Source organism: Petromyzon marinus, chromosome 19 (assembly GCF_048934315.1).
Source record: "Petromyzon marinus isolate PM22_M1 ecotype Great Lakes invasive population chromosome 19, UKy_Petmar_22M1.pri1.0, whole genome shotgun sequence".
NCBI lineage: Eukaryota > Metazoa > Chordata > Hyperoartia > Petromyzontiformes > Petromyzontidae > Petromyzon > Petromyzon marinus.
This window is the reverse complement of record NC_133685.1, coordinates 12,379,390-12,404,299: the sequence shown is the minus strand read 5'-3', so window position 1 is coordinate 12,404,299 and position 24,910 is coordinate 12,379,390. Positions and strand designations below refer to the sequence as shown.

General features: G+C 42.8%; 2 protein-coding genes across 11 annotated transcripts in view; both read left to right on the top strand.

Annotated features, from left to right (window-relative positions):
* The window catches only part of LOC116943711 (uncharacterized), a 49,324-nt gene extending 41,735 nt beyond the window's left edge, over window positions 1-7,589 (top strand). For all 4 annotated transcript variants that reach the window (XM_032956805.2, XM_032956803.2, XM_032956804.2 and 1 more), the window contains 3 exons: window positions 729-786; window positions 2,693-2,814; window positions 4,063-7,589. In XM_032956805.2, the coding sequence (XP_032812696.2) occupies window positions 729-786; window positions 2,693-2,814; window positions 4,063-4,100 (218 nt within the window). In that variant the 3' untranslated portion in view covers window positions 4,101-7,589. The remainder of the gene's footprint in view (window positions 1-728; window positions 787-2,692; window positions 2,815-4,062) is intronic.
* Window positions 7,590-9,781: 2,192 nt separating this feature from the next.
* The window catches only part of BCAS3 (BCAS3 microtubule associated cell migration factor), a 35,208-nt gene continuing 20,079 nt past the window's right edge, over window positions 9,782-24,910 (top strand). For 2 of the 7 annotated variants that reach the window (XM_032956823.2, XM_032956816.2), the window contains exons 1-15: window positions 9,783-9,935; window positions 13,022-13,090; window positions 13,754-13,808; window positions 14,169-14,247; window positions 16,461-16,567; window positions 17,480-17,561; window positions 17,935-18,007; window positions 18,131-18,235; window positions 18,802-18,878; window positions 19,508-19,599; window positions 19,954-20,037; window positions 20,171-20,356; window positions 21,069-21,165; window positions 23,430-23,563; window positions 24,133-24,460. In XM_032956823.2, coding sequence (XP_032812714.1) covers window positions 13,023-13,090; window positions 13,754-13,808; window positions 14,169-14,247; window positions 16,461-16,567; window positions 17,480-17,561; window positions 17,935-18,007; window positions 18,131-18,235; window positions 18,802-18,878; window positions 19,508-19,599; window positions 19,954-20,037; window positions 20,171-20,356; window positions 21,069-21,165; window positions 23,430-23,563; window positions 24,133-24,460 — 1,567 coding nt within the window. In that variant the 5' untranslated portion in view covers window positions 9,783-9,935; window position 13,022. Of the gene's footprint in view, window positions 9,936-10,381; window positions 10,530-13,021; window positions 13,091-13,753; window positions 13,809-14,168; window positions 14,248-16,460; window positions 16,568-17,479; window positions 17,562-17,934; window positions 18,008-18,130; window positions 18,236-18,801; window positions 18,879-19,507; window positions 19,600-19,953; window positions 20,038-20,170; window positions 20,357-21,068; window positions 21,166-23,429; window positions 23,564-24,132; window positions 24,461-24,910 lie in introns of those variants that run through there. The other 5 variants (XM_032956822.2, XM_032956820.2, XM_032956821.2 and 2 more) reach the window with 5 other exon arrangements.

Sequence of the window (24,910 nt, the reverse complement as noted above, 5' to 3'; positions counted from 1 at the left end):
ATGCTGAAGTAGAATGCACGGGTGGCCGATCGTCTGGGTCTGCAGGGAGAGGTTAACCTGTTCTTTTACTTGAAGCGTGTATGGCCTATTGAGCTAAAGAAGCTCTTTTTCTTTTTAAATTTTCAATATCGCACCTGCCTATAACATCAATTAACATTATCTGGCCTCTATACATATCCACGTGATAATCCACTTGGTTGAGCTTTCATTTGTGGCCAGGTCACTTCTGAAAGAGAACTGATGCTCACTGGGCGTTACTTGGCAAAATAACAAGTGTCGCGATTTGCTTACCCTTCCCTATACTTAGCAGTCCTATCGTTTTTCTCTGTATTGTTTGTTGTAGCTTTATGATCTGCCCCAACTGCACATCTGTGAAAAGGAATTTCACAGCTCATCTGATTTATCCAGGATAAATAAAGATGTTGATTGTGTATACAATTTTCTAAAGAAGTACAAATGAGCATCCTCCCTCTGATTTCCTTTTCCCAATTGCAGTCCTCTGCCTAATGCATTGCCTTCTTCTTGTACAACATTTTGAGATGTGTTCAGCTTCATATGCCTGTAAATTATAGTTGTATTTTTAAAATTGGGTTTCCAGGTTAATTTGTGCCCAAGTGAGGTCATTGTTATTTATGTATTCCAACAGTGGTGTGAATTGTAATGGTTGACGCACCTGCCATTGTGAAAATGTTGAACCAGTAGTAACCCGTGTCTGTGTTTTGCTGCAGGCCGACACTACCGTGGTCATAGTCTGGATGAAGTAGAACGTGAACACTTTTGGAACTGGTGAGCTCTTATACCGCTAGCTTTTTTGCCCGTCCAAGGACGGGTGTATATTGCTTGCAGTAAGTCTGAAATATTCAATAGAAAAGTTGTTCAGCTCATGATTATTAGTGAGGGGGGGGTTGCCCCATGTGGAATGACGTCACCCACTAATGGTTATTTTGGAGGGGTGCGGCATGTGGAGTGACGTCACCCGCTCATGATTATTAATGGGAGGGGTGCGGCAAGTGGAGTGCTCGACCTTCCTTTGTGTTAGAGTGAAAATCCACCCACTCATGAATATTATTGAGGGGGGGGTGGGCCTCGTGGAGTGACGTCATGTGCGGGACGGACAGACATTTCTGGGTGATTATAGTAGGTAATGGCCCAGTGCTGACCTTCGCCCTGCCTCTATCCCCTAAAGAAAATCATCCTTAACCCTTGAATTTTCCTGACAGATAAACTAACGTTGATACGTACACTCACCCTTGAATATAGGCATAGATGGTGAAGCTTATAACAGGGTGTGGTAGATATTTCAGGACCTTGCCGGAAATATTGTAGTTTAGTGTGGAAGATCAGTGTTGATATTGTAGAATGTTCAAGCATCCAGTGTGAAACAGATTGAGATGTGTCCAAGAAAATGCAAGGTTTCAGCACCTCCGATTAGCGCGGTTGGCTACGTACGGTGCAAAAGAAGTTCAACATACATACATGCATCTGCTAAAATTTATTTACTTTTTTGGCACCTTTGTTGGCGTTCCCCTGAAATATATTTTTTTAATCCTAGGCACTGCCCCAATAAAATGTATACCTACGGTCAAATTACTCTAAATGCACCCAATATATCATGAAACCTCCTTTGCCAGTACCAAAATATGAGAATAGGTTTTCCCCTTTATTTTGGCAACAAAACAGCGGTGTTAAGATGTTAAAACATCAAACTGAAACCTTTTACAAGGAATCATGTCTGCATTAATCACAATACTTGTGGTCAGAATGCAAACAAAAAACACTCTAATATATGCATTGTCTTTGAAACTGATTGGTCCACACCAGAGACAGCTGTCTCTGACCACAAGTATTGTGGTTAATGCAGACATGATTCCTTGTAAAATGTTTCAGTTTGGTGTTTTAACATCTAAGACCTATTTTGTTGCTAGAAAAAGGAGAGAACCTATGCACCCAATATTTTGAGATCATAAAAGTGAAGCGGGATGATGAGCCTGGTTCGTACTTGGATGGGAGACGGAAAGGAAATCCCAGGTGTTATAGGGTTGGGCTGGGAGGTTCGTTCGTTTCTCAGTCCGCTTGTCTTGGTGATGGTCGTGGCGGCAGCATGTTGGGTAGTGGCGGTCCAAACCTCCCTTTCCCTGGCGACAGACTCTAGCTTTCCTGGGGAATTCCTAGGCATTCCCAGGCGAGCCAAGCGACATAGTCCCGCCAGCATGTCCTGGGCCGGCCTCGTGGTCTTCGCCAGGAAAAAGCAGTGCAGTGCACTGTTAATTCGTCATTCATGGGTTTCTCTGGACACTCCGATTTTCTCTGACATGCCAAACACTCATGTCATAGAATTGGCCAAGTATCCCAGTGCAGGACCTTCCTGAAATAAAACTCAGTGAGGCTTTCCTTGATAAAAGGCATCTAACCGTTCTTCCCCCCCCCAAAAATTATGTTCACCACTTTTGAGCATATCTCAGCCCAGATTTTTATGCTGGTACAATTTTGCTGTCGTTTCAAAAATTAGATTTATAGTTGCCTCGCTTCAGCTTACGTGAAACAAAGCCCCACCTCATGCATTCAAAACAGAAATTCGTACCTGGAAAAAGTTTAAAAATTTACAACATAACAAAGGCAACGGCGTGAGTTCTCTGTAAAGTTATACACTCATGATTGAGCACCCTCCCCCCCCTCCTCCGCTGTATTCCAGCTCACCGTGGTCCTCCCACAGTGTTCCTTGCGCTGAGGAGCACAGGAACCCCGACTCCTTCCTGCACGACTTCATCAACAAGCTGGAGTCCATCCAGCTGCGCCTGGGGCCCTACTACACAGGTACCAAGTCGTAGCGTGTTCACCGCTTGTTGCAGAGGTTCATGCTTAAAACCCCGGTGGATGTCCCCTGCACAGCAATTGAAATAATGGGCACTCGTCTTAATTCCCTCCACTTCTGTCTACCCCGCAGTATAAATGGGCAAAAACCACAGTCGATCAGGTGTGGGGTAAGCATGGATATACTCTGGCCAGTGTGAAAGAGTAGGCCAGAAACACCATATAGATTGGTCCTCTAGAGCTCCATCTAGTGGAGGCCCTTCTGCCAGCAGTGGCATGAGCAAGCAAATACAGGGCTGCAACTTTACCTTTTATCTAATCGCAATCTTCTGGAGTAATTGGGGGTTGAGGGGGGGGGGAAGAAAAACCATAACGTCAGCTGATGTCCAAATCGCATGGTTGACAATTCTTGGTAACATCAAGCAGGTGGTGGCGTTGTTCTGAAGTGTCATGAGATGAATGTGTTTGCATGCAACTTTGTGTGTTGTTATTCTTTCGTATAGCTTTCTCCGCATACTCTGGTTTCCTTTCTCATTTCACTTAGGAATTGAATTGGCAATGGACAGGACCTTCCTTAAAACGTCTTAAGACTCTACGAGGCATTCTGTATGAATAGAGCATTATTAATAAAAAAAATATATGTATCGTAAAAAAATCTCAACTTGTATCGGATTGCTTTGAATGCACAGCTTGGCTAAGTATCTATAAGACCTTTTTTTTTGGGGGGGGGGGAGGGTGTTTGTCTTCGTTTCACTCTCGTGCATGAATTCCCCCCTCCCCCAAAATAAGTTGATAATTTTTCATAAGATATCCTCACAAAATTCTGATCACGTCTATTATTTTGACTACGGAGTGTCCACCAGCCGTCACCTTGAATGTCAAGCTCAGCTTTACACCGTTTATGCCGTAGTAGTCACATGTTCCACCATTAGGTGGCCACACTGAACAGTTGACGTCCTCGGGAAAAGGACTGCACACAACAAAAAGTTATGGGGCGTGATCACGTAGCAGTCCACCACACTGGACATGATGTATGCGAAGGTTAATTGACATTGACAAAAAATGGTCTTTGAAATTGGGTGGGGGGAGGAATGGGGGTGTGCATTCAGTTCACTGAAAACTGGTTCCCAGAACCCTGCTGTTCAGGACTGGTTTGTGGGGTTTTGATAAACACTGAGGATGGAATACTTTTCACACAGTGCAAACATGCATACATAATAACATGTCCTGCTTGTGTTGTGCGTGGTACAGAGACGTCGTCCTTTTCACGTCTGGCCAAGAAGCCCTGAGCTGCACATCTCCTTTGTCTTCGGGAGAAAGCGCCTCCAACTCAACTTCCAATGAACTGTGCTTAACTAAATAATACATTGATTTTAGTTCTCAATGCCCCCTGTGTCTCGAAAGACCTTGACACCACGGTCAGAAAATACATATTTTATGAAGAAATATAACTTAGTTGTATTTGTGTTTGTGTCTGTTTAATTTAGTTGGAATGCGACTTGCTGGTCTTTACAAGGTAATGATGTTGTTTCAGTGCAAGGTAGTGCAATACAAGAATTATTAAATTCAAGTAGAGATCCCATCACCGGTGATAACTCTACCTCTAGCAATGAACTTTAATTTAAACCCTCGCACAAGGTGCAACTCTAGTCCTAGCTTAAACCCTAGCCCAATCTCTATACCTCAAGCCTTATATACCCAGCCCTTTCTGTTAGCTGAAATGGTAACAATTAAAGTGGTCTTGTTTTTTTTTCACGTAAAAAGGTGGCACGTTGTTTCTTTTCTCTGATGTATTTATGTTCAAAGCTTGAGTGATAGGCTTAGTTGATCAAACGTAGAAATACACTTTTTAGGTCTTGTTTTGTAACAGCCTATTTAGATCTTGTCGAAGTCGAGAATTTGCACTTTAATGTGTAACACGATTGCCGTTCCAGTAGTTGAGGGATAATTTTCACAGTCCTATATTTCTATAGTGCAGGGTTTTCTGAACTCCAGGCCTCACGACTTAACACGGTATACCTTCCCATGTCTAGCAATCTCTGTCCAAACACAAATTAAGTTGTTACCTTCAGCACCTTCAGCACGTACCTGATGATTTCTAAACACGCCTCGCATGATATAGGTAATGCTGTTTTGGATTAAGCTTGCTACAGAGATCACCTGAAACACACACACAAGATCTCTATCTTAATTTCAATTGGCAATCTGAGAGGAGACGTGTTTAACACCGATGTGTGTAGCATTGTAATTATATAGTTTGTATGTTGAGCAGAGAACATGGAAATCTATATCATGGTGGGTCATAAGGACTGTAATTTGGAGACCAGTGTTTAGAGTGCAGTTATTTATTTACTACTTTATTTATTATAGAATATTGCTATATTCACCCTCCCCCGTTAAGATAGTCTCATAATCAATGTTGAAATAAAATGAGTAATTACTGTAGTATCTACAGTGTGTAGTACTTGCATAACTTATGCTAACCCATACAGCAACACTCTTATGGGCTAAAGTTTATCATTCAGAATCGATACTTTATTTCTTTCCTATTTTATGAATTCGTCATCAATATTATTTAGTGTTGCTATTTATATACAATTTAATCTATAAATGAGCATCGCTGAATATAAAAGGATTGGCTATATCCACACTTGCACGATATGCATCGCAGCTTATGCAATGTAATTAATATAATGAAAATCTCAGGTCGGAAATAAAAATTATTTGCACAAACATGCAAACATTCCATATTTATATTAACTTAATATACAACTTTATCTTTTAGCAGAGACTCTTCTGCAACGGTTATCGGCTACAGTATTTACATGTCATCTCAAAAACGTTAAAACGATTGTGAATGTCAAAGTGAACATAACATTCAGCCCATGGCAATAGGTTTCTCTGAACATCATAATCCCCTTTAAAATTATTAAGAGGGGCGGTTGTTGCTTACAGTTAGTTCCACATTGCCTTATCGCTCTGCGATGTGTTTTTGGGTTGTACTGCGTGTTGTTAGACAAGTCTTGACGTCTACGTCCAGGGAGCTTCTTCAGAAACTCAACAAAACATTCAGTTTCTCAACAAGCTCCGAGCACATGCAGCGATATGTTGGACATCATGCTGAACAACACACGGTACAACCAGAAAATGTATCGGAGGGCTGTACAGCACAACCGACGAAACCCACATTTGAGTATCACTTGTTGCCTTCGTTTAAACAAAGCTCACCTCCGTATTGCAAGTGTGAGGTATATAGCTATGCAACTCCTTCATGCTACTTTGAGCAAGTGTCATTTATGTTGAGGGGATCGCTCTAAGCCGCCCTGAAAGAAGCATAACATCTCATGTCTACCCAGCGCCTGGGCCAATTCTCAAGAACACTTGTGGCAATTTTCATAAAATTCCTTCGGTGGAAATCACTTGAATTTTTTTTGGTGCGTGCAACTGGCATCTAATCAGTCTCAGACAGAGAACAATTATGGTCCCCCACGGGTTCTTCCCAGTCCAGCATTACAATTCCAGCCAATCTTGTCCATTTCCACATCACACCTTGTACACTTGAAACAAATTATAGACCGTTGAGTTGTCAATGTTGATACGATTGTAATTATAATAAAGAGAATAAAATAGTTTTATAAGTCTATAAATTAATCTCGTGTCAATATTTCGTGTTGTATTTACGAGGGTACAATGAACGTTTTGGAAACGGTGTGTTTGCGATTCAAATGGCACAGAATATGCTGCCACTGCTGTGTGGTGAATGTGTTTACGGTGAGCTTGTACTCCTTATATCTACCCTGTACATGCAATAAAAAATAACGTGTTGAGCAGCAATAACGAGGTCACATTACTAGTGTGTGCTTTTAGGCTACAGTGCTATAGCACTGTGAAGTTTGCTCACGTTCTGATTTTCCCCAATGTTGGTTTGAACATGAATCTGTCATGCTTTTAAGTTTATTATATTTTTGTTAAAGTGCCATCGGTGGCGTTAGCCGAAACCTAAAAATTACACATTTTGGTCAACCACTGAACCGGCCAAATAAATTAATTATTTTAAAGGCAAATGGGTAAATGTCTCGTCTCATCATTTGTCAATAATAACGTTTTAACTAATCATAAAAGATAAGGTATATATTTTTACAAGTGTATACCTGGCATGAACATATTTCAATTGTATTACGATTATAGAGATGTTTATTAATCAAATGTCAGAATCAGAATATATTCTGGAAGTATCCGATGAGCTATAAAGCCCTTTTTCACAGATGTCCAGGAGGACGGGTCAGAACGTTATAACGATGAACAATACAAAAACACAATAGGAGTGCAAAGTATAAGGAAGGTATAAACATCACTTTAAATATAGATACAAATAAAACTAAGCTTTTTGTCTTACCAGGTAAAGCTCACCGAGCGATTATCTTTTTTTTAGAAGCCGCCTGACCACAAATGATAGCGACTTGTGGAAATTTTTAGCAGCAAACTAATAAAAATAATGCAGACGCATGTTTCTAAATGTGGAGGGGAAGACCCGGAGAAATAATCCACGGGACCACAGTGAGAACACGCGTGTCCTCTACCAGCCAATGATTCTGATGTAAATGTTGCCCATCGCTGTGACTGCAGTGTATAAGGGAGTACATATGTCCTTGTGACCCCTCAATTATCGTGCTTTTCTATTGTAACGTTTTGGAACCAACAACCTACTGGACAAATGTGAAAAATATATTTATAGCTCGTTCGATTCCTCCGGTATAAATAAATATTCTAATTCTGAATGCACCTTCTGAACTTGTGTTTCCCATGGAGTTACTCGTGCCTTTCCACGAAGCACGGTTTTATAAGCAGGCAAATGCTGCACCTGTTTAAGCCTTCAAAGTGTCACCACTGGTCAAGCCTGTTGTATAATTGTACAGTATTCGTTTATTGCATTGCCTAAGACAGAAACCAATCGGATTTTTTTTATTTAGGGTAAACACCTTTTAATTTTAACAAAAGGTAACACCCAAAAGTGTTGTGCTTTAAAGCCATTTATTTATATCCTGGCAATCAGTTGTTTGGAACTATGTCAAACCATGAAAGCTATTTGAGGTATCAAAACAGACCAGTTTGCAGTGAATATCGCATATATAATGCGCTGTCCGTAATTAAGATGTATGGTGGAAACGCGGTTGTTAATCTACTGCTAGATGATGGCCTTCAGTGGGGCAAGTACATGGAGGTGGTGTGATCTCAAAGTTGATTCAGGATTGGATTGGGAGCCAGTGGAGCAATCAGAGACTTGGGTAAAAATGTACAGTCTTAAATTTTGATTTAAAGCTTTCGTGACTGCAGTAATTCATATTCTTAGTTTTTTCGGTAAAGTCACGTTGAAGGGAAACAACAAAATAATAAAATATATATAAAACAATAATATATATTTATATATATTATTTTGTTGTTTCCCTTCAACGTGACTTTACCGAAAAAACTAAGAATATGTACAATCTTATTTATGGGTGTGGGTGAAGAGTTTGGCAGTGACATTTCAGACTTTGGAGATGAGTGATATGGGGTAGCCATAGAGGCGAATATTAGGAGTCGAATGAATGTTGTTTCTGTCTGTGTTTTGTCATTCATTCTTACCTGATGATTGTTGCTTGTGTTGCAAACGAAACGTCGTATTTTATTTTATTTTCTACGTGACTTTACCGAAATAACCAAAGAGCAATGCTGTATTATCCACAATAAGTTTTTTTTGGGGTAAGATTGCGTACATCTAAATGTGTCGCTAAACCCACCACCACTCTACACAGTCAATTTGTAAGGTTTGTCACGTAAACAAAGTATGCCAATTCGTTACTAGTTCAGCACACCAGTGTGTTTTCGAGAGTGAACCAACATTTACAAATCGAGTCCGACGTTTCGCCCCTAATGGGCCGCCTAATGGGCGAAACGGTGTTGGTGGGTTTAACGCCACGTTTATATTTGCGCGATCTACCGCAAAAACAAAAACCCTTTTATGGATTATAGAGTTATTGTTTGGGTGAAGAGGAGCCCAGCCAGCAACCATGCAGGAAACTCGAGCCACAGATTATTTTTTTTAAACTGTAGTGGTACGATTTTACAATAACATACATTATTGAAGGCCATGAGGAAAATGTGTTCAGCTTTCCAAACCCAGTAAACTTGAGCCCTCCACCTCTGCTTTGCGATGATGGTGACTGAATGAGTTGTGTTATTTAATTGTAAATATTTAGTCAACTGCTGTTACGTTATTATGCGTAATTAAAATGTTGGACGTTAACTACATCTAAAAAAATATAATAAGCATTCTTTATTTGCAGTATGCTGGACAGCCCCCATAACTTACAATGTTCTCCATTCAATTAGCCTGGCATGGAGAGGTTTTTTTTTCTGTATGTCATTACAAAAACATTTCAGATTGGCAAAATACTAATTTTACTTGAGTCATTAAAATTAGGCACACATTACAAATTCAGTGTTTTGTGTAATTTAAGTTAGATTAGTCCGAGCCAACTTTCGTGACAAGTTTTATTTCATATTTATGTGTGTGCAGTATTATAATGCAGTTTTTTTGTTCTCTGATTTCTATTCGCTTGATTGTTGTATTTTTATCCCACGTTTTCACTTTTTTCATTTTGATGACCCAGGAAACCTCGCAAATGAGACTAACCCTGGTCTCTCTGGTCATTTCTCAACTTGTTAAACAAAATAAACATATGCTTTGACACACAATACCAATTACTTTTGTGGTGGGTCATTTAAATACCAATTACAGACTACGAATGTAACGAAATTACCTATTTAATTTACACACCTAACCTGTAGCGCCGTCTCAAAAATAGCCCCAACAACATGGATCTGTGAACAAAAGGGCACGACTCCTATTGGCCGACACAGCCGACCAATCAGACCGCCGTATCTTACGTCACACCACCGCCCCCCACTCACCTCCTTCCCCTCTTCCACCCGCCCTATTTCACACCCCCCCCCCCCGCAACGGCGACATCTCGCGAGGCTTGGAGGGGGCGAGGTGGTTCCACGCAAGCGAGCGCGCAAGATCTCGCGAGAAGTCGATGTAAACAAACCCCTTGCTGACAAGCGCTGGGCTTTGTGTCGAGGTGAGTCTGGCTTTGTTGATCGGTTTTTTTTCCCCTCACGGAAATGTATTCCCAAAAAATGTTACAGTTCGAGGATAAGACGACGAAGACGACGACGACGACGACGATGTTTAATTCCCCCTGGTGTTTTAAATTGTTTTAATTAAATCGGTGTTTCTACTGCAGTGGCCGAGAGGGCCGCTTAATGCGTAGCGTCAACCCAGGTTTGACACTTGCGGCGTGCAGATTCGACTTTGAGAAAAAAAAATGTTGAAAAATATCTTTCCCATCGATTGTGCTACTTTAAATTCTACAGTAATACTTATCGCCGTTGGCCGGGTTAATTCTTTATTTTGTTAACAAAAAAAACTATCGAGAACGTTATCCGAACGCGACGCAGTTTTTGTTTTTTTGGGGCAGCCGCCCTTTGTTTTAACGGGGGGGGGGCGAGGTGGCTTAGCGGCGACGAATCGGGGCACCGCGGGGGGCGCTGCTGCCGGCTTGTTGTGCGATTCTTAGGGTTCATAGAGCCAGAGTAGGGCAGCAGCAACATCAACAACAACAGCAGCAGCGGGGGCGGTCGGCGATTAGGCCGCCTCGTCGCCGGCTGAGGCTGTAAGCGTCTCTCCCCCCAGACTTTACTACCAAACCCTCGCTCATCTCTCTTGTCTCTCTCTCTCTCTGTGTGTGCGCCTTGATGTGAGCGCGACCTGAAACTCAACAGCAGAGTAGTCGCCGTTATAAAAGCGTGGCACAGTTACAAAAGTGTCCTCTCTCTCTCTGGGTTTGTTTGTCAACACTTGGCGACGACTTCGGGCCCTGCCATAATAATGTGGAATTTCCATCGCTTGCTTCGGGTGGCGGCGGGGGGGTGGGCTGTAAAAAAAACACAGGGGCTGAGAGAACCGTCTGCGCTACTTCTGAGCTGAAAAGCCGTTTGGGACCTATTATTTGAAATTGTTGTGGTCATAGACGGAATTGTTTTGTCTTCAGGCCAAGTGAACGTTGCATAATTATTATTTACGGCCGTGTTTTTTTTCTTCCGAGGACGCATACGTGGTGAAGTATGGTGAAATAATCTCCACGACGTGCACTCATCTCGCAGTGGATAGACCAAGAGGGGGTTTAAGTCAGTTTAACACGTAGGCTTTCGCGACTAATATCCACACGATGTTATTATGAGTTAGATCGCTTAAATATAAGCGTCTTCCCCTCCCAAATGGCCTTTACACCTGAGGTACTCACAAGTCACAGCACATGTATCTCCTCTATTTAAGAACGAAGCAGGATTTCGCCACGAATCTGCCTGTCGCCTGATGATGGTAGTTGTAATCACTGGCGAAACGTCGTACTCGGATTGTAAATGTTGTGGATTTGCTCTCCACAACACACTAGTAACGAATCGGCATGTTTTGTTTACGTGACAAATCTTACTAATTGGCTGTGTCGGGTGGTGGCGGGTTTAACGACACATTAACGCGATCCAACCCAAAACTAAAATCTATAGGGTTATACGCGTGTAATCCTTTTGAAGAAAAAAACGAGTCCAACGTGAATAGACGATTATATCGCTGTGGCTGGACACGAGGGTATCGGGAGTTGACCTCACCTCGGTAGAGACAAATTCTCACTCCTGTGACCTCGCGGCCATGTGAGAGTGACACGGGGCTGGTCGGTCTCGCTGTTATTTGCCATACTGCGCTGCGAGCCACAGTATTTGACTGCTTAACCGCATCAAGTCATATTCGGATTGATTTTACCCAGAGTTCGATAAATAAACCTGTGTTTAAAACAAACAAAAAACTGTTCGAACGGATGTTCTCATACAGTTTTCCCTCGGTAGTGTTGGTCGCAATGAGTAAATTTACTAAAGACAGACAGTAGACACTGTTGTGGCCAGAGGACAGATTACGACACAACCTCCATTGCGCGTATGTTTTTGACTTTCGCGATTTCTTGATAGCCGTCCATGTATGTTGACTATTGAGAGTTAGGCTTGGTGGGTGTCGAATTTTAATACTGAGGCAGACGTGTGTTGTTGACTTGAGTAGTAAGGTGTGTTTTGACTCGATATGGTGAGGCAGGATTGTGTGTTTGACTGCTGTGGGTGATACAAGCGTGTGTGTTGACCACAGAGTGAGGTAGGTGAGTGTGTGTGTGTGACTGCTGTGGGTGATACAAGCGTGTGTGTTGAGTGTGTGTTGTTGACTGTTGAGTAGTAAGTTAGGTGTGTTTTGACTCGATAGGGTGAGGCAGGATTGTGTGTTTGTTGTCGGTGAGACAAGCGTGTGTGTTGACTGTACAGAGTGAGGTAGGTGAGTGCGTGACTGCTGTGGGTGATACAAGCGTGTGTGTTGACAGAGTGAGGTAGGTGAGTGTGTGTGTGTGACTGCTGTGGGTGATACAAGCGTGTGTGTTGACGACAGTGAGGTAGGTGTGTGTTGACTGTTGTAGGTGATACAGGGGTGTGTTGACTGTAAAGGCGAGGCAGGCTTGTTTAACTGTTGTAGGTGATACAGGCGCCTTTGTTGGCTGTAGTGATCGAGGCAGGTGTTTGTTGAATGGAGAGAGTGAGGCAGGCGTGTGTGTTGACTGTTGATGGTGATGCAGGGGTGTGTTGAACTGTAGAGAGTGAGGCAGGCGTGTCTTGACGACACAACCTCCTGTGTTGACTGTTGTATGTCATACAGGCGTGTGTTGAAATGTTAGGGTGCGATCGAGGCATCGGTTAGCACACTGTACTATTATCCCAATGACCTGAATTTCATTCCTGGTCAAGGCTAACATCGGTGGTGAATATTTGAACTGGTTCAGGGCCTCTCCTAGGTAGACTTAACCTTAAAGCAGAACCCTCTGTGATGTATAATCATCAGCACTGAGGAGACAGGTGACTGGGCGTAGTGCTGGCCATACTACTCTCTTGTATAATATTCCGACCTTCATAGCAGCACACTAACAGCACTTTCTCCCGCAGCCTGTGTAGGCTGTATTGGGGATACTGTATATGTCTTTGGTCCAGACGGGCGCGTGTGTTGAAGTGTTGTGGTTGAAACAGGTATGTTTAGTGACTGTTGAATTTGAGACAGGTGTTCTTGAATCTATTTCAGGATGGAATCTCCTTGGCGAGCGAGCCGGTGCAGTGCTGGTGGAGCCATCGTGCGTCCTCAGCCAGAGACGTGCGTTGTTCACTCACTTTACAAACACCGATGTCATCGGCATGATTGTGCCATTGTCCATGTAGTTATGTTCTCACTAAATAAATAAAACAACTCTCATGTTGCCTAAGGGTGCCATCATCAATATCAGTCATGTTCTGTCTACTGCTGGATTAAGGTCTCCCCCTTGCTATTGTCATCCCAGACTTTTCCGTGATGCCACAGTGCATCTAAGTCTTGCAAGGTGCCGATCTTATCGCTCCTCTACTGTGGTCGCCTTGGGCATATTTTCTTTTTTGGTTTCCATCCCATTAACACATCCGTTGGCCATCATCTCTTATGGCGATATGTAATTCCCAAACCCAATTACTTTTCTTAGCAGTCAGTACGATGCCCACCAATTGTTTGTTCCCTCATCGTTGTGATTATCTTCTTGTCTCTTTATGTCAATCCGACGGCAATGGTACATCGAAAGCAAACAATGAAATAGTTTATAGTTTAATGGTGCAGTTAAAGCAATGAATCATAAATACTCTGCGTTGATGGCCAGATAAAATGTAAAGCATTTCACTAATACCATAAACTCAACCTCCTTCTGTAAATGTTATTTATGCAGTCGTAACAGCTAATGTACACTTGGTCACACGTGTGATGTTGAATGTTGTGTTCTTGTGGATTTTGCAGAGAGCAGTCGTACATGGATAGTGTGTTTACATTCATACAGGATGTTGTGCCGCAGGTGAGGCTGCCCTAGCCAAGCTCATTGTGTTAAGCAAACACTCATATTTACACCAAGCCAGCACCTCTGATTAGCACGCTTGGCTACGTACTGTGCGAAAAAAAGTTCAATACATACAAATAACTATTTTGCACACACTTTCCACAAATAAGGTAATATTTAAGTTAATGGTCAGAATCGGCTTTCCCCCATCTCATTTATTTCACTGAAAACTAACGGTCTGCTCTTTTTAAGTTTAGTCCTTTGCATTTGCCATGCTTTGTACGGTGTAGCCATCATGTGTTATGTGCTCTGAGTGATTTGCAGTTTGCGGTCATGGTTGATGTGTATGCCTGCTTGTTGTGCATGCATGCTGAGTTGCAGGCATATGCGGGCAGCCCAGTAACAGATGAGAAGGAGCGTGTGGTGTGGGTACGCTTTGAGAAGGCTGATCTCAATGGTATGAACTAAAGGCACACTGCACATATGGCAGTCTCCAATGAATATTGCACATCCATTAACACATTCTGTATCTGAGTAAACACAATGATTATTAATGTTTGACATGACACATTTATTATACACACGTAGTGTCAACGATTCAGAGACATGAGTTTCTAGGAGGCAACTTTATTAACAACTTCCACGGTCTCATCCACACACTCTCCGCAGTAGCTTAGCCTAGCCTGTACACAACACTGGCCATCTAATACTGATGGCGCTGACTGAGATAGCCAACTACTATCCTTTGTAGCGCAATATCTAGCGGAGACGTTTAGCGACGACGGTGGCGAGATGACAGCAACAACAAGACGAGTCCATTACCAAAACCAGCAGCCTCAAGCTCCCGCTCTCGGCTTCTTTTATGCTACCAGCGCGACTTGGCTCCGCCCTGACTGCGCCTCCCTTCTCGAACCCGCTAGCAGGTTCCAGGGGCCTCCAGATGAGGTCCTCCATAACCCATGTCCTAGTTCCTTCTCTCTGCCACACACCTGCACACCCTAACAGGCGTGTGCACTGTCTGTCCACCACAGTTGCCGCTGCTGTCCACCAGCCAGCGCTATTACACTACACATGTACGCATATCCCTTGAGGAGTCTTTCAAAACCATCACTTTACCCTACATTGCGGGGATCACAAAAAAGATCTCAAATCTTGAATAAACACAAGATCCAGGTCCGATTCAACACATTACATAAAATTCGTGATTTGGTTCCATCTGTAAAAGATGTGATTCCGAACATACAGTACCCTGGCGTCTACAAACTAAGTTGCCTCTGTGGTAGTAGTTACATTGGAGAAACCAAACGACATGTCTCGGACCGCATTCGTGAACACAAAGCAGACCTGAAACACGGTAGGACCAACACCTCGGCCGTGGCAGATCACTGTTATAATTCAGTAGGCTCACATGACATTGACTTCTCCAAGACAGAGGTTCTTTGCAAGCCATCTGGCTACCATGAGAGATTCGTTCATGAGGCTATCCACATATACAAACACAGAGACAATTTCAACCGAGAAGATGGATTCTGGCTTAGCAATCATTGGAAGTATTTTATAAACCATTTCGGGTCTTAATTGATTGATCACGCTTAAGGTGGCTTTCAGACCGCATCCATTATTTTTCGTCTCCCCCCTCCTCTTTTCCGAACATAGATGGCCTCGTCCATCTGAACAAACTGTCAAATAGCTCTCCGTGGTGCTAACGTTAAAAAACCGCGACTTTTTTCAAATTTTCTTGTTGTGGTTTTCACACCTGATGATGATTGCTTGTGTTGCAGTCGAAACATGAGATTTTTGTTGTTTGATATTTTTATTATTTTATTGTTTCCCTTCTACGTGATTTTACCGAAAGAACCAAGAATATGAATCCCTGCAGTCACGAAAGCTTTAAAGTTTTTGTTAATCAACATCTGGGTATGCAGCTTCCAACGGTGTGCGGGCCATGGTGGTTATTTGACCATACTTCAGTCACTGCACTGGTCAATGTGGGTTAGTGAAAGTGGAGAGCACAGGCATTATATATATCATAATGTATGTACAACTATCTCTCAAATGGTATGTTGCACAGAACAAAAAAACATTTAAACAAATTAAACAAAAATATTTTTTTTCTCAGCTAGAACCTACCTGCAAAAGTGTAACTTTTCTGAATTAACATTTTGCCTCCAAAATGATGAAAAACAACGTCTAATACAAACCAATGGGAGCCAAAATAATCTAGAAGATTGACTCGTATTTTATTGGAAGAATTGTTCAAAAGTTCGGCTCCCCATTGATTCATGCCATTATCATCCCTTAACGCTTTGATGCTGTGGTGATTTTATTGTGCTTAATGCAGACTCCTGCAATGTTTGGGAGCAAGGGCACGGTTATGTTATATTCTCCGCAAATGTGTGGGCAGTGGTAGTTGGAGCATAATACAGCGTTGGATTTTGCTGTTTTGTGCATAGTGGTTGCCTATCCAGGCACTATGCAGGGTCTACCTTTTCTTAGCTTCACCTTTCAGGTTATTTCGTCATCGGCTTGTGTGTATTGGTTCAAAGATACTCTTGTTTTGTCTGCGGTATGTTTTACTGCCTGTGCCGCTCATAATGGATGAGAAGCCCCGGGGCTGTTTGGAGTATGAGCCTGGCCTTAATGCGTCCCGTGTTTTGGCGTGTGCTGCAGATGTGAGCAGGAACCCTGAGCTGTGGGAAGGTGGAGGAGGGGCAAGCACGCCCCCCCTACTGCTGATGCTGGGTTACAACACTGGCATGCACATATGGGGCCTGCCTGTAAGTGTACACCTTTTCTGATTTCACATGTACAATTCAATATGCATGTTTATTTGAAGAGTTTGTATTGCTGTAGTTTATCTTTAGATAATCTCTCACAGTGAACTAGGTTCCATTTCTACTTGTGATGGTGAATATCAGAGACAATTCTACTCCAAATGAGTCCTATATATTTTTTTTTACATTCGAACATGATTATTTGTACAAATGTATCAGTACTAATACTATCAATGCCTCACTAAGAACACCTATTTAATTATTTATAAAGGATAGTCCTTTATAAATGTAGTCATTTAAATATATTCCCTTTGTATATGGCAGGGGCGGCAAACCTTTTTTCTGCCAAGGGCCATTTGGATATTTATAACATCATTCGCGGGCCATGTAAAATTATCAACTTAAAAATTAGCCTTTTATATTTGGTCAAAGATTTAATTGACTCACTCCTAAAGTGATGGCTGGAACTGCTTCTCTTTGAGGTGTGTGATGTTAGCTGGTATTGATGATGTTGCTACTCGCAACTGCTTTTCCAGGTTTGCTCCTAGATTTATTGAATTTCGGGTCCTGCCTGCGGTTGCCTTGGCAGGGCCAGACCAAATGGTTTTGCGGGCCTTATACGGCCTGCGGGCCGGACGTTCCCCACCCCTGGTATATGGCATGTGTATCACCCAGAGAACATTATAAGTACTCGGAGTGAGACTTCAATCACATTGCTTTGTTCACCTTACAATACCATATAGTTTGGATTTTTAGAGTGTTTAAGTACAACTGTTGCTCAAGATGATGTACAAAAGAGTGGGGTATGTTCATTATACTTGTTAGCTGTTTAACTGTGAGTGCCATGTATTGGAAACGGCAAACGCGAGTGTTCCTTGTTACATCTGTTGTCTAATGTCCATGCGTTGAGTGTAGGTCAGTGGAGAAGCTCAGGAGTTGTACTCGGTGAGAAGTGGCCCGGTCAGGTGTGCTCGCCTGCTTCCCACACCACACTCTGGTGAGTGAACGTTGGCTACGGACAAGCCATGAGTTGCAATGCGTACCATAAACCTCACTCTGCTTGTTACTAGGCATTTACTGATTCTTTGTGTTTGGAAGAGCAGTTTGTATTGCCTCTTGTTCATTGTCTTATTTGTGACATTCGCCCTAATTACACATTTGCATATAATTAGCATAATCTGTAAATACATTTTTTTTTATCCCTTGGTTTGGTGTGTGTATCATGAGTGTAAAAATCGGTTTAAGAGATGATTCGATGCAGTTGTGCATGCTTATGTGTGAAGAATGAAAAGTTCACAATAGTCTAATCTTCAACCATGAATGAGACGTTTTCTGGGTCTCGGTGTCATCCATTCCATGTCACACTACAGGCGTGGACAGGAAAGACCTGTTTGCAGACAAGCGGCCATTACTAGCCACGTGCGATGGAGCCTCATCCACCGGGTGAGCTAAGCCAGCTTTCTCACTGAGCGCCCACCTGTCAATCACTGTTCTGTGGCATTTTTGGCACACTGGCCGCCACGTGATATCATGGCACTAACCCCCTACGCGATGTATTCGCCGCAGGTCTCAGCCATACTGCGGTGTGGAGGTGCGCTCATTGCGTACAGGAGAGGTGGTGAAATCCATTCAGTTCAAAACGCCCATCTTTAATCTGCATGCCAACCACAGGTAGGTATGAGAGGGTGCTTATTAATTTGCTGACCCTGTGATGTGTCGGCTATTTTGTTTATATTCGTTGGTGTGAGACACTTGATTCAAGGACTTTGTAAAACCTTAAAAATGGTGCTCCAGATTATTTTATTATTAGGCAATTGTGGTAAGTCATCCGAAACGGCATTCAATATTTCTCATCCAGATTTGAAAACAAAAGATAATGAATGCTGCCTTAAGGAATAACAGTTTGATCATGGCAACATTCTTGCAATACCAATAACTTTTTGATGAAAATCAAATGCATTAAAAACGAGATTTTGTTTTACTTATGGTGTAATTATTGACAAATTATTTTAGGTTAGCTCAGCTATTGTTTATAGTTTGTATTGTGTTTATGTATGTGTGTTGGTTGCATTAGTTGTACCAATTCCCGGGTTCATTGTGTAAATATATGCAGTTATCTTGGTGAAAATTATTTCCCACAGCACATCTGTGTCATTTAGACACAATTCCAAATGATGTATTTGTGGCTAATGGTCTGAACCATACTAATTTTATATTTTGTATTTGTGAGTGTGTAGGGTTCTGGTGGTGGCATTACAAGAGAAATTGGCAGCTTTCGATAGCCGTACACTCGTCAAGACCTTCTTTATCACAAGTGAGACAAAAGCAGAGTTCTTATTTTGCACCGTTGCAAACCCACCATGCTAGTCTTCAAAGCACACGCCAGTATCATCGGTGACCTTTTATAGGAATAATAGCAAGTCACAAGTATTCGCATACATATTTACTTTGGCATTCTTGACACTTTTGGGGTATTTCTATGGATGGAGATATATTGTATCTAAATGGATGATTTGTATGGTTTTAGTTGATATTCTTCATTGATTGGACATAAGGCGTTTTATAAATATATAATAAAAATAATATGGACCCACAGGCACACAAAATGTGTATGAGTATCCATAAGAGATAGTACTGCACTTATTTTAATATTTGGTGCCACACATTCCCAAACATGTCTGCATCTGTGGTGTACACATTTTCATGGAATATGCAATTTGGCAAAATGTAAATGCTTTTGTTTCAGAATGTAATTTTAACTCTCTGAATCATTGTGTACCAAAATCGGTCTTATAGTGATTTATCTTACAACTAGATAAATTAACTAATATGACTGACAAAGGTAAAAAAAAAATATTGTATACTTTCCTCATCCACAAATATCCGCTATATTCATGAAGTCTTAATATATGTGTTATTCTTGTGTGTCCATTACTGCCTCAGGTTGCTACCCCAGTCCAGGACCGAATCCAAACCCGCTGGCGCTTGGGTCACGCTGGCTCGCTTATGCTGACACTAAGGTTGGAGCGCGCTATGTATGTTGCAACGCAAGTCTCACATTTCACATCCTCATTATTATGGGTGCAACAATTTACAATCCCCCCCCCCTCCCAAATCCATTACATAAAGCATAAACTCATGAAAGACATTTATTTTTGCACACACAAAATTCATTGCATGTATCGATATGTTGATGCATCATTACACCCATATTCATTGACCTTTCAATTGAGAGTATGTTAGATGTTTGTTGCCTGCATGTACTACATGGCGACATCGAGCATTTTTGCACGATGCCTTGCTCATGTTGTGGCCTAAATGGGGCGCACAGGTGTGCTGGTACGAGTAGTTCGCCGCTCTGCCTTGCGTGTATTTGGTGCCGTTGGCAGTTGGTACAGAGGCACCAGACGTATGGTGGAGTGAGCGGAGATGCTGTGCAGTCCTACACTGCCACTGTGATCAGTGCTGCCAAGGTACCCCTATGCATGCACCATTCATGTCCCGCTCTGGTGAAAATTAAGTCGTAAACATTTGTCTACTTCATTGTGGCATCCTATATAATCTATTGTTTGATTGCACTTCTTGGCCATTTTGTCTCGTGTGCAGACAATTCGCTCTGGCCTGTCTCTGTTTGGAGAGGCAGTCGGCAGGCTTGCCGGTGGGGTACGTGGAACGGGGATGGGCCCGGGGGGCTGCGAGGAGGATGGGGGTCCACCCCCTACACCGCGCAGACATGCACACCTTCCTGGGATTGTCACCATCATCGACACTGAATGTGTCCGGCATGGGCAGGTGCGGGATACGTAGCGTCTCACGCTCGAGTGCCTGTCATCTAATATTGTCGGTTGATGCCGTACCTTGATCGGTTTTGTACGATAATTTTGTTAATGCAAAAGGGTGGGCGATATTTTATGTAGATTAAATTTTAATATCTCGGATGGTATAATTTGACATCTTTTTCACTTGTTTTATTATGATTTGTGTAAATGTGTTTGCCTCTGTACTACATACTTGTGTTTTGTATGTGTCTAAGAAAGACAGGAAAACCTGACAAGTGTATAAATAAGTTTGGAGAGACGTAAGCTTGATATTGCATTGAGAAATGGAAAGAGGTACACATTGATTACAGAATATACGCAATTTACACGTCATTAATTGTTAGAAAAAAAGTATGTGGTGGGCTTGAGCAGCACACATCATTGGAAGCGATGATGGCCGGTGGTTGAAACTTAACAACTGTCGTGGCAGCCGCAGGAGGGACCACGACCGGAATGACTTTCACCACGGAGATGGAGAGGTTACTTCAGCTCATGTGGAGGTGTGAGATGGACGTCCACATTGCAGGAGGATGAAATTACGACAGCTTGGGGGGGAGACCTGCATCCAGCAGTGGCTGCTTGTTGTTGATGTCTATTGTTTTGGTTTACTCTTCTTTCAGGCACATTGCTTGGTTCAAGTACAGTACGAGTAGTAGTTGTTGACACTGTAATGTGTTTGTGTGTAGGTGGAGGTTTGTGAAGAGGGAGAAGGGGATGGGGTTGTGGCTCATTTCCCAGCACACGACGGTACCCCAATCTCGGCCATGACCTTCGATCCTAGCGGTGAGTTCCTCGTGTTTTTGTATATGGTTTGCATAATCCTTAGGTAGATCAGGGTTAAGGTTATCGTTGGTTCCAAGTAAAGAAAATATTTTGACTTTGAACTTTATGAACCCTTTATGCGAGCCATAGGCAATAACCTGCTATTACTGTGCACCTTATAGATGAGCTCTTGAGAGACCTGGTCCAGCCTTAAACTGATCTATGTTAATCATCGTTAGTGGTAATGTTTTATACAAAAATTGTATAATATTGAATGTTTACATAGCGTAATTTATGGAATCGCAATACACTCAATGCTGCACCATCCGCAAATATGGAGGCTCACTTATATTAAGATGTTGCCAGCAAAGTAATGAGTATTTATACATGTGGGAAAAACCGGAGAACACCCACACATGCAAGGAGGCAACATTATCCTATACTGATGGGGACAGATGATAGTGCACACTTGCTGCACCACCTTCCCTTGACGAGCCAGGGTATGGCACCTCGATGACTATGGGAAGGGAGTTTCACAACATTTGTGTGATCCACCAACCCTCGCTTCCACAGTGCAGGATAAAAGCCATGTGCATAACCACCACCGCCCCCCTTTAATCACTAACCACTTGGAGTGGTTGAGGTGGTTTTTAAAGCATATTAAGTCAAGAATGTCAATAATTTTCAACCCTTTGTCTAGTCACTTGGATAGAGGCCTCTCCATGCAATGTCAGTCATTGGGGTTGTTTGACCATACTTCACTACAATGGTCAAACATGGGTTGAAGGGGATGGGTGTACAGTACCAATTCAGATAAACTTGCAAATTTATGTTAGACGTGGCTGGAAATTGAACTCGGGTCGTCAGCTTCGCCGCACACCACCACGTGAGCACTCTGCCGAAGAATGTAAAAATGACTCGCTTGAAAAACAAGTATAACTGTCTTGATTTGAAGCTTTCGTGACTGCAGGAATCCATACTCTCTGGTTTTTTCGGTAAAGTCACGTAGGTATAAAATAAATTACGACGTTTCGGGCGCAACACAAGCGTCCGTCTATTCTCACCTGATGTCGGTTGCTTGTATTGCGACTGAAATTTCGTGTTTTCTTTAAATTATTTTTTCTATCTACGTGACTTTACCGAAAGAACCAGAGAGTAATTATAACTGTCTCCAGTCTATTGTTGCATATGAGTGCTGCCACCACATTGCTTTGGTATGAATACATCACATGGCTCGAATACTCAGAAAATAAACCTACTTGGCATCAACTCGCCTTGAATGTGTGGAATTGATAGTCTGACAGCATTTCCATAATATAGGTTTTTTCTTGGTCAGATCGCGTTATATAAATGTGTCGTTCAGCACACCGGTGTGTTGGAGAGTAAACCCATAACATTTACAATTCGGGTCCTGCGTTTTTTGCCGGTAATTACAACCAGGCTGATCAGGCGACAGCCAGAATTGGCTGTGTCGGCGGTGGCAGGTTTAATGACACATTAATATTTAATGACACATTAATATTTGGTCACGAAAGCCTACGTGTTAAACTGACGGCATTTGCTGGCAATTGCATGTGGTGTGTCAGGAAGGAACTGTTTTACATTTCTTGCAAAATCTTGCAATCAAGCATTTTGGTGGTTTAGCTTGAAACTTCAGTGGGAATGCGTCGGTGTTGGTAATAGTTATGTTTGGAAATGTTAGGATCTGCAACTGTTGTGACCACAAATTTTAAGGTTCTCGTATGTGTTATGGTTCCCTATTTTTTTCTCGGGGCCATCATTTGTGAATTGTCAATCATCAGCCTTCTTACAGTAATCATGCTCCTACTGCTTTTTATGACAGTCTCCATTTTTGTGTTGTGTGCTCTGACTTATTTCATAATGGTGTTGTGTGTTCAATCTTTTAGCATCTCCATCTATTTTCATAACTCTCCTCTTGTGCTTTAAATGTGTTCTCCGTTTACTTTCTAAACTTTCCCTCCACTTTTAGTGCACTTTCCTACACTGTGCCAGTGTATATATCATGACTGATGATGATGATGAATTGTTGTGATCACAGCGTGTGCTTTAAATTGGGATGTTGATACAATTTAGGGGGTGTGACACGTACACATTGGCCTAGCACGGTTGGCATGGACCCTGGTGCATGGAATTAATGTGGGCCCCTTGTCCAATGTTGGTACTTGGGCCCCTCCTGCACGTGGGCCTCAGTGCAATTTTACCGCTTGCACACTCGACAGCTACGTCACTGCGCTTGCACTTATTTTCACAATGCTTCTCTCCAGGGTTGCTGCTCGTGACGGCCGATGCTCAGGGTCACGACTTCCACGTGTTCCGCGTGATGGCTCATCCGCTCGTGTCGGCGCAGGCCGCCGTGCACCACCTCTATACGCTGCACCGCGGGGACACGGACGCACAGGTGAGCACCACCCCAACACACCTTTTTGTTGTACAAACACGTTCACCACTGTGTAGTGATGCACATGCACATTATGCACACCTACAGCCGTTTTGTCAATCCACTGTTGGATGAGGGCCTTTCCTTTCCATGTGGGTGCCGTGGGTTGTTTGACCTCAACATGACCAGGATAGTCTAATTTCATTGTAGGTTGGTGAAGGCGGAGAGCATAGATGAGTGTGTATGGAAGTATCATACGGCAGTGGATTTTGCTGTACTGATTTAACAAAAGAGCTGTTCGCATACAATATGTTTCTTACATCCATGTTTCGTGATGTACAAGAGACAAAGAAGATGTGATTACAACGGCTATACAGATGTTGGTCCAGGACAGGAGGAGACGAGGGAGACCGAGCATGAGATAGGACGATGTTGTGGATTGAGATACGAGTACAGTGGATGTGACTCGGTAAGAGGGAGACAGGAAAGCATATGGAAAATGAAAATATAAGCATCTGGCTCCATGCAATACTGGGATTCTTGCTGAGAGGAAGACTATGTGAATAATGTATGTACGTCCTTGCGTGCAGGTCCAAGACCTCAGCGTGAGCGACGACGGGCGTTGGGTGTGCGCCTGCACCCTGCGTGGCACGTGCCACGTCTTCGCCGTGTGCCCCTATGGCGGCGTGAGCTGCGTGCGCACGCACACCACCCCTCGCGTTGCCAACCGCCTAAGCCGGTTCCATAAGAGCGCAGGCCTCGACGAGATGGGCCCAATCTCCTTGCAGCTGCACCAAGTGCAACAGATGCAGCTACAGCATGGCGCAGGCGGGTCTGGGGCAGGTGGAGCCGGTGGTGCCGGGGCTGGCATTAGCGCGGGGAGCCCTGCACCCAGCCCAGGAGCGTCCCCTCACCATGGTAAGGTCATTCATATTTTAACTCTTCAATGTGTTTCCGGGTTGTGCCGCATGAATTAAATTCCTGAAGAAGCTCCCAGCACATGGAGCAAAACGTTGGAAAAATAACATTGGAGAGCTGTGTAGGACAATTGTTACTGTGTTTCAGGCTTGTTTTGTCACTTGCTTGTATGGTATGTCCAGAAATTGTGCACATCTCTTGCGTTTGTATACAATTTGTCTATGAATGTGCCCTGTTATCCTCATAGGCACAGCGGTGTTAACGCCAAGTTGGCACCCAGTGCAAATTGGTGGAAGAGAGGTCGTAGAGATATAAACATAGAAATGAAAGATACGAGGAAGGCATTGAGAAGCCTAGAATGAGACTTCCACACAAAGAGACACAAAGACAGGGACCGAGAGTAAAAGACTTGGAGAGAGGTTTTGAGAAAAAAATGGATAGCATCTATAA